The 10,120-nt window shown below is 44.0% G+C and overlaps 1 protein-coding gene across 1 annotated transcript in view; it reads right to left on the bottom strand.

Moving 5' to 3' along the window:
- The window catches only part of map3k7cl (map3k7 C-terminal like), a 10,104-nt gene extending 1,503 nt beyond the window's left edge, over nt 1-8,601 (bottom strand). The window contains exons 1-4 of the mRNA XM_056595357.1: nt 8,118-8,601; nt 7,224-7,305; nt 4,478-4,536; nt 2,759-2,874 (exon numbers count right to left, since the gene is read on the bottom strand). Coding sequence (XP_056451332.1) covers nt 2,759-2,874; nt 4,478-4,536; nt 7,224-7,299 — 251 coding nt within the window. The 5' untranslated portion in view covers nt 7,300-7,305; nt 8,118-8,601. The remainder of the gene's footprint in view (nt 1-2,758; nt 2,875-4,477; nt 4,537-7,223; nt 7,306-8,117) is intronic.
- Between the last annotated feature and the right edge of the window lie 1,519 nt (nt 8,602-10,120).

Here is a 10,120-nt window from a genome sequence, read left to right as displayed (position 1 = left end):
TTGACAACACCCATGGGTCACCACTGTTTATATTATCATGATTTTCCTTTGAGCATCAATCCAAGTTGTTATCTGACGCCCCGACAGATTTCCCAGTATTGCCGTGTGACTCCGCCATCGCAAATGTGTAAACAAATATGTCTGTTTGTACCTGTATCGACATGTCCTTTGCATAGTTTATAGTAATGTGAAATGTGCCTTCCCTAGCTGCCTGTTTGGATTTTGGTGTGCATGACTGCTGCGCGACTGTTACACGTATTATTGACATATGTGGAAATCACGGCAAACCTACTGGGGGAAAGTTGTGGGAAAAGAAAGAGAAAGTAAAAAATACAAAATGATTCCAGGATTGTAGCATTTCGAGCCATACTCTTGACTGAGGGCAGGGGTGTCTGCCTTCTATTGTCCATTGTTCATATTCTTCATTGTTAAAATGTCTGCTCTACGTGCCTTACCCTTAATTGCCCCCTGGGGATAAATAAAGTTTTCTTGAATCTTGATTCTTGAAACTATGAGTCATCAGGCCCTTATCTCAACTCAGTTCTTTCCCCTTCCATAAGCTTGATTAACCACAGCTCTTTCGTGTCATGTTTAAATGACACATCCATTTCTCTTCCTTACATTCATATCATATATTCAACAGATCAGACTACAACTTTTCATTAAAGCACCTCTTTACTCCGCTGTGTAGACTGAGGAAACTGCTTAACCAGCCTGGTTAGGTCTGGATCCTTCCATAAAAGTACATGTCTATGGCGCTAGAAAATAAATGAGCAAAAATTCTTTTAACTGCCTCAAGTCCAGCAGTAGGAGACAAATTAAACTGGAAGCACTTCTCCTGAAGTTCACTGAAGGTGATCTAGCGCGTCAATTACAGCGTTAACCGTGACACACAGACTACACTTGGCGAAAACATGGTAGGCCATTTAAATAGCCACCATACTCTCCTTTTATTTAATGAAGCTCAAAGTAGACGTTGAGACGATTTCTCAGTTTTGCGTGGCTAAGCTGGCGCAGGTGATAAATGCCCTATTCAGTTTGAGCCGGTTGACACAGCCGAGCTGATTGTACTTAGCATCGAGGCCCGGGCGGGTGCAGAGGTGGTGGATGCCCTTCTCAGAAGAGCATTCCGAGCTACACTGGTGGGGAACCTGTGCATTTGAGTCCAATAGAAATCGTTGCGAACTAGAGGCCTGAGAATGAGCCTCCACTAAGACACATGTTTGGCCAAATCTTCAATACTGATTGCAAGACGTCGAATAATTGTAACTGTTCAGTCAGTACAGTAAACAGATTTTATTTTTTAAAGTGATTCTAACAGAAGTTACGTGCAGTTGCTTACTAACCACATTATGAATGTAGATGAATGGACGCATCAGTAGGATTGTCTTTTTCATTTTCTTTTCAAAAAGCTGTCAATGAATTTCTATTTATTAATTGTTATTCTTTTCTCTGAATGTTGAGTTCAAGCCTGGCCGGGCCACTGGTGGCTCCATTTAGTAACATTGGAGGGGTGTGTGTGTGTGTGAGTGGGATCACTGGAGGGCCTTGAAACTGCCTCCACTAAGACTACCCACAGCTGCAGAGGACGCGTGGGACAGTTTCGAGACGCTGTGTGTGCGTATGCCTGTATGTGTGTGTGTGTGTGTGTGTGTGTTTGCCTGTGTTTGTGCTTGTGTGTGTGTGCATACATGTGTATTGTGTATGTATGTGTTTGTTTGAGTGTGTGCGTGTGTGTACGTGTGTGTGGTTGCATTAATATGTGTGAGTGCCTGTGGGTTTTGCCTGTGTGTACGCGCGAGTGCGTGTATGAAAGACAGATAGAGAGCGAGAGAGACAGAGGGTATGTGAGAGAGGGAGAGTACTGTGGCAGTGCGCCAGGGGCCATGTGCAGAGACATGTCTTTATGCGGGGATATGACGTGACATGCTGGACAAGGAGACAAGTGCTGCCCCATAAGGCCCCCTGACATGTGTATGAAACCCAACCCCGGCCTGCGTAATTGTTTTATTATTGGTCGAGTGGGACAGAACCGCGGCGTAGCACATTGTAACGTATTTACTGTTCACATACAAAGGGTCCGATCAACCCACAGACAGACGGATAGACAGACAGATGGACAGACAGAACTACAGACAGACAGACGGAGACATAGATAAATCGATAGATAGACAGACAGACGGATACATATATGGAGAGATAGACAGATGTACAGTGTAGGACAGATAGACAGAGGGATAGATAGACAGAATGACAGGCAGACATATAGACAGACATCTAGACCAAGAGATAGATAGACAGACGCAGTTGATAGATAGATAGATAGATAGATAGATAGATAGATAGATAGATAGATAGATAGATAGATAGATAGATAGATAGATAGATAGACAGACAGACAGACAGACAGACAGACAGACAGACAGACAGACAGACAGAGACAGACAGACAGACAGACAGACAGACAGACAGACAGACAGACAGACAGACAGACAGACAGACAGACAGACAGACAGACAGACAGACAGACAGACAGACAGACAGACAGACAGACAGACAGACAGACAGACAGACAGATAGATAGATAGATAGATAGATAGATAGACAGATAGATAGATAGAGAGAGATAGAGATAGATAGACAGAGAGACATAGATAGAGAGATAGACAGATAGATAGACAGATAAACAGATATATAGAGAGATAGAGGTAGAGAGGTAGAGAGATAGAGAGTTAGAGAGATAGAGGAATCTCCTCACTTGCGTTCCTCCAGCATGGCGATGTCGTGTTTGACCTGGTGGAACTCCCGGGCCATCTTGCAGTGTTCCCGGTACACGTGCACACTCTCTCTCAGGGCCGTGCACGGCGGCACCGGCTACAGGGAGGCACAGTGAGTAAAGATAGCCCTGATATGAATGACATGACCATTACAATACAATTTGGTAAAACCATAATTGCCCAAACCATAAATGAATTTCCCATCTAGGATGAATAAAGTACGCTCTCATCTAATCTCATTTAATTTGTATGCACTGCACAGAATTTCACCTAAAGAGCTGCCATTGGCTCTAGGTGGCGTCTTGGCACGAATCGAGAAGCAGAAGGGTAGCAGATAGTGGCAGTAGCATATAGGATCCGTTAAATGTTGGATCCATTTTTGGTTGAATAAAAATAACTATCGGAAAAAGAACAGGAGGCCTGGCAGGATCTTGAGCGTTGGTGGTGGTGGTGATTCTGGGGGTGGTGGTGGTGATTCTGGGGGTGGTGGTGGAGATCGTTGTGGTGGAGGTGGTGGGGGCAGTGGTAGAGGTGGTGGAGTTGGTTGAGGTGTTGGTGCTGGTGGAGGGGGTGGTGGTGGAGATCGTTGTGGTGGAGGTGGTGGTGGTGTTAGTGGAGGTGGTGGAGTTGGTGGAGGTGGTGGAGGTGGTGGTGGTGGTGGAGGTGGTGGTGGTGGTGGTCGTAGTGCTGGTGACGGGGCAAACACCATCTTTGAAAACCCTTTGTGTGAAGGTATACTCTAACCTACAACTCCGCTGGAGGTTATTGCTTGTCGTTGTTTGGAGACAGGAATGTGGGATATGTGGAGATAATTTAAAGGGTAGTGGCCAAAGGCAGATAAGGAATTGATTCGCTGTATCTCTATAGTTTCGAAACATCCAATAACAAAACTTGCTTGCATTCATACTCACCTTATCTTGTAATTATGTTTAAATTGTATACAAACATATACTACCTACGGTCCAATAGACGTTTGAAACCTTTTTGCAATAGCCAGCAACTGCCTCTCATGTATTCAGCGTGAGATACAAAGTGAAACATGTGACATCTAGTGGTCATATGACTCCACGACGCAGTGATAAAAACACAAAAAGTTCTGCTTCTTAGTTCCTTTCAAAATGATGTCAATAGTATAATCACAGAGGCTTTACTATTCCATGTATATCAAGAGAAGAGATAAATCTCACATTGAATACTATCAATTAAATGTCTGGCAGGCTTAACATTTTAACCAGTAATTAGCTCCTCATCTACGCTAATGCTAGCTAGCCACTAGCTACCATACAGTCGACCAGCGTGCTAATCCTTATCATATTAGTCATTTTATGATTATAATCATATGATGGAAATAAGACGCTCTGAATGCCATTTCATAATTGCCCTTTTTGCCCTTGTTAACTAATTTCATTAAATCCTATAATGCATCGGTTCAACAAATTGGTTATTTTTTTCATTTGTCATCTGGTCTCCAAATCTAAGTGCGCAGACTAAATATCCCATCCAATAGTTCCTATGGTGGTCTTCTCTGAGAGAATGCAGTTCAAATTATCAATTAAATCTATAAATTAATTAGCCCCAACCCAAATTGCCAACATCCTGTTTTTCCACAAATCTGTGATGTTGAATGCAGTAAAAGTATAAGCTCATAATTTTGTATTAACATGTTGTGTTGTGTCATATTGTAGTGTCGTGAGTTGTACCTGTAATCTCTGTTCCAGGTCTGGGAAGTTTGGAGACAGTTCGGCCACATCATTTCGATCTAACAGGATCCAATCAAACATAAAGCAACAGACTGTTATTGTATGCATGTTATTCCGTTCATTCTATACATAGAGTATGTATGTATGCATATAAAAACATATTCTGCTGTATGATATAGAAGCTTCTAACAGTGACTATAATCGGGTCGCACACAGTCAATGTGCGTTCTTATATTCCCAACAGGACTATTTTGCATAAGTTTAATATCATGTTTACTTGATACATAATCTTAAAATTTCCACAGGCACAGACAGGAAAACAGATCATTGGATCCGTATTAGTTTGACCTCTGAATTGATTCCTGAGTCTCTGGTGCCCTCGCTCCAGTGAACCGGTGACTGAGTGACTCAGAAGAGGCCCACCGGTGTAACAATATGGAGCTCTATGACAGCAGGGCATAGCTGGCCCGGCCTTACTTATAAATGGGCCGTGTGTCAGCCCAGCCCCACAGCACTAATGGCTCGTCAGCTGAATGACACGCGACACGCGGTGCAAGAGTACGCCACGCAGGACCCCCGTGTGAGTCCGACCCATAATAACACAACAAAGGACGACAACAAACATATAGGACATGGGTAGACAGACCCACAGGTGGGCCAGACACACGGGCAAGCAGACACACAGACACACACAGAATGGCAGAGAAGACACAAAACCAGCCAGACAGGCGGAGACAGACAGGCAGACAGACAGACATGCAGAGAAGACATACAACCAGCCAGACGGACAGAGCGACAGACAAAGTGGGACACCTGTCTTTTCAGTAATGCCGACCCCCCACACACACCTGACAAACATTGTCAGACACACACACACACACCTACAGGAACACAAACACACACCTGCAGCAACACACACACACACACACACACACACACACACACACACACACACACACACACACACACACACACACACACACACACACACACACACACACACACACACACACACACACAAACAAACAGATGGACAAGACACACAAACAGACAGCCAGACAAATAACCAGACAGACGAGCATGCAGAGAGGACACTAAATCAGCCGGTCAGACAGACAGACTACAAAAGGCAAACTGCCTCGTCAGTTATGCCGGGGTGGTGATGCAACCTTCTAAAAGCAGGGTTGTTAGAGGGGCCCCCTGCCAACAGTCATGGGGCCAATTAAGATGGAGGGAATGATATGTATATATATATATACTTGGGATGGACACAGAGCAGGGTCCAAAACTACGCCTGGCATGGATTCAGGGAGGGACTAGTCGATGATCCCTGGACTCATTTCACCCACTGAGAAACATGAGTCCTAAGAGACAAGAACCTGCCCCAGGGGGGAGAGGGGAACAGAACCGGTCAGGGGTAGCAGAACCTTCGAGCAAATACTGGAGAGAGGCCGAAGAACTAGACCCCCCCAGGGTTTCAGGATTTTTTTCATTTTAGTTCAAATTAAAAATATTAAAATTAAAATTTGATGACACACGTGCGACAGTCCTAAATAATTCAAAGCTACCAAGGCTGGGAATGAAAGTGAAACACAGGCTGAACGTTTTTTCTCAGAGCAAATTGGTCATTGAGTTGTAGTTCTGCCGGAGGCAGCCCAACAAGTTGTCCTTCTGAGAGACAAAATGCAACCACGGTGTTCCCTGGGGGATGGTGGGGGACCGGGCAGAATGCTAAGTATTAACTGCTTCTAAAAAGGCCTACAGGCCAGTGTTCTAAAAGCTGAACAGTGAATCAGGCGCAGGAAGGGCTGGGATGGGGGGGGGGGGGGGGTGTAAGCATTACAAGGGAAACCTGACCCTTGTGTAGCCGGACTGCAGCTGCTGCCAACACAATGCCACTCTCCGCTGCACTCAAGCATCCTGACGGACAACATAGGTGTGTGTGTTTGTGCGTGTGTGTGTGTGTGTGGTTGCATGTGTCTGTGCATGGGAGCATGTGCATACGTGTGCGTGTGTCTATGTGTGTGTGTGTGTGTGTGTGTGTGTGTGTGTGTGTGGGGGGCGCAGATGCAGGAGGGACTACACATGTGTGTGTAGTGTGTTTGTAATAGGCGTCGCTCGTACTGAAATAGATGAGAGCACCTGTTCCCGCCACGGCAGAGAAGAATGAGCCCAGTTAAAGTGATAGGGTGTGAGCGGGGCAGAGGGCGGCCGCAGGTCTGTTTTGGTGGGAAGAATGCAGTGCATGTGTCCCCACACATCGCTGGAAATGCAGCAAGAGTACAGGGCAGGACGACGTCAGTACATGCTGTATTGCGCAACCACCACACAATTTTTATTATTATTTTTTATATACTGTAGTGGCAGTGGCAACTTGGATGTTTGTGTGTGTGTGTGTGTGTGTGTGTGTGTGTGTGTGTGTGTGTGTGTGTGTGTGTGTGTGTGTGTGTGTGTGTGTGTGTGCGCGCATGTGAGTGTGTGTGTGCGCGCATGTAAATGTTTGTGTGTTTGTCTGTGTGTGTGTGCATGTGTGTTCATGGCTGTACGTGTGGGTGTGCGTGAGTGTGAATTTGTGTGTGTGTGTGTGTGTGTGTGTGTGTGTGTGTGTGTGTGTGTGTGTGTGTGTGTGTGTGTGTGTGTGTGTGTGTGTGTGTGTGCGTGTGTGTGTACGCGCATGCGTGTGTGTGTGTGTGTGTGTGTGTGTGTGTGTGTGTGTGTGTGTGTGTGTGTATGTGTGCGTGATCACCTTGTGTGCTGTCGAGGCTGAAGGCAATCCGAACTTCAGATTTGTCTGGGGACACTCTTCTGGTTGAGGTGATCATTTATCCCTTCATGGGAAAAAGGCCATGAGAAAGTGAGGAAGCAAGACCCCAAAGGTTCTGAGATGATTCTCATGGTCAATATTATCAGGAACAATATGGAACTATATTAATAACCATGATAATAATATGAATAATAATAAGGGTGTAAACAGCCCTGGCCGGATCAAGCAGGCTTTTATGCAAAGCATGAGGAAATAATAGAAGAGATTGCAGTGTTCATTTATAGTGAGTTAATGCACCATTATTATTACTTTACACACACACACACACGCACACACACACACACACACACACACACACTCGACTCTGCAACATCAGAGTGTCATCATGCACTGAGAGTTGCACTTGGGATTAAATAATTAGAGGGCTTTGAAAGGCTGGCACTGTTGCCGGGCTTTGGCTCGGACCCCCTGGATAAAGGTAGTCCTACAGGCTTTTTATATCAGGGTGTCTGCCTTAACCCCACACAAACCCTACGATGTCACACAAGGTGGATACTATTATTACTTGGTTTTTGTACGTTGTAATACAGATTAGTAGGCAATTATTATTAATATTATTATTATTATTATTATAATAATGCAAAAAAAATAATATATCATATCATATAATGTGAATAATATTTGAATTTATTAATAGATTATGAATATTTGCTAACTGTGATAGTCAGCTGTACAGAGGAAATTACTCATTATCTGGCCAAACAGAGACCTAATTTAGTTTCATGTTCGTGTTATCCTTTGCAGGATAGAGGAAAAGAGGCCAGAAGAACCAACTGATTTATTTATTTATTTATTTATTTATATTTATTTAATTACCTGACACCGCACCACTGCAGAAAGTCCGGATCTTTCACTCCTGGTCCGTAGATACACTTCAGTCTTCAGCGCCAATTTGAGCGGGATCCTCTAACCACCAGAAAACCCCTCTCTCAGCAGCGCGCGTCCCAAATGTGTTATCCAGCAAAGAGGGAAAGTATTTCTGCTTGAAATAAGTTGACCTCCCCTTCACTTTGCTGTTCCGCTTGGGAGTGAAAAGTGACACTGACACCTTTCTTTGTGACTATTCGACACGTATTTCAGAGAAAACAAAGGTTGGTATAGTCCACACCGTTGTGAAGGCAGCCACTGGCGTAGAGCAGGATTGCAACGCGGGCGGGTTCAAGCCTAGTGTTGCAGCTCTCGGTGACATATTAGCCACGGCCGTGCGGCATTAGCGACACAACACGGCATTAGCAACACAACAGGGCGCAGGCATTGATATAATGCCATCCGGCTATACCCCTGTAGCACCCTGGATCCAATTAAATGTCTCAGATGACATGACTATAACGCACAAAAATGTCCATAGCACAAGCGCGCTTTTGAGTGACACATGCTCATACCACACTGGTTGACTACCGCCCGTCGCAATAGCTGGGCCATGATGCGGTGGCTCGATCTGACCCTCTGCTGTAATTGCTTCTTGGACGAAAAAAAAAAGAACACAGCATCCTTGAATTTGACTTTTGGGAAGGGTTAGAACTTGATACTCAGACAAAACAGTGTTTTGTTTAACGTTGTATCTACGATTTGTCTTAAACTATAGTGAGAGGACAATATATTTTTAAACTTAAACTTTTATTTCTTCTTATTTATTCATTGTATTTTTGTAGGCTCTTTAAATGTACGAGAGATTTATAGGTGCCTTTCGTTTCATATGTTTTATTTTATTGTAGCCCACATTTGCAGTCTGTTTCACTTTATAGGCCTAAACGAGGCCTATATGTCGTAGGCTACGATGAACGCAATAGTAACTTTCCATAGGCTACCGAATCCGTTGGAACCGATAGATGGCAGCATTTACTATGTGTAGGCTATGGTCATTAACGGCATTCATGTTTAAAATGTCTAATGGTATGATGGACAGATGTCTGAAAACGAGTTCGGTTTCCTTAAAAAAAGAGTACCGGGTGTTTGTTTCCTTTTTGTACTTTTAAAGGGTTAAAGCAACAGAAGAGGGTTAGGGAGCGGGATTGCAATTCTCCTGCAATCCCTCTCATATGCCTCAATGCTCTCAGCACTTCAAATACATTCATATAGAGATCTAATTAGAGCGCGTATAGATCCAAGCAATGGTATTTTTAATATATAAAAATGCTTGTGGTAAAAGTGTGGGGAGGCAAATACATTTCTTGTGCCCTAATTTTCTATTTCTTTGCATGAATTTTCTTTCACTTGATTTCATCACACAGAATCTAATAATTAGCAGCCTAATTAGCATAAGATAACGTTGTTTTTCTTCCTTTGTGTTCATGTGCTTGCGTGCGTGCGTGCGTGCCTGTGTGATGTTTAGGGTCATCATCATTAAAATATTCTTGTGATGAATCTTTTAGATGTTGTTGTCTTTTATCTCTCTTGCTTCTCTGGGTTCCAGGTCACCTAACCTCTGATGTCTTCATGTTTCTTGAATGACATGAAGGTGGTGAGATTCTGGAACGGTCTTCAGGTGCTCATGGAGGAAGTGACTCAGAGCAGCGGCCAGACATAATCCATGGCCTCGTTCATGGCGGATTAGATAATGATAAAAATAAATACTGACTTTGGTTTTGATTAAGAATTATGGGCTCAGGAGATTAGAGGGACCTAACTGCTATTACATTGGCCACAGCCCAATCCAAGAATTAATCTCAATACCAAAAAAGAGAAAACTCATTACAAGGAGAGATTAAGAAAAGCCTGGGCGGACTGTTAGCATGCATAAAAACACACACACACACACACACACACACACACACACACACACACACACACACACACACACACACACACACACACACACA

The sequence above is a fragment of the Gadus chalcogrammus genome, chromosome 7, assembly GCF_026213295.1.
Source record: "Gadus chalcogrammus isolate NIFS_2021 chromosome 7, NIFS_Gcha_1.0, whole genome shotgun sequence".
Taxonomy (NCBI): domain Eukaryota; kingdom Metazoa; phylum Chordata; class Actinopteri; order Gadiformes; family Gadidae; genus Gadus; species Gadus chalcogrammus.
Note: the sequence above shows the minus strand (reverse complement) of the source record. Positions and strands in the feature narration are given on the sequence as shown.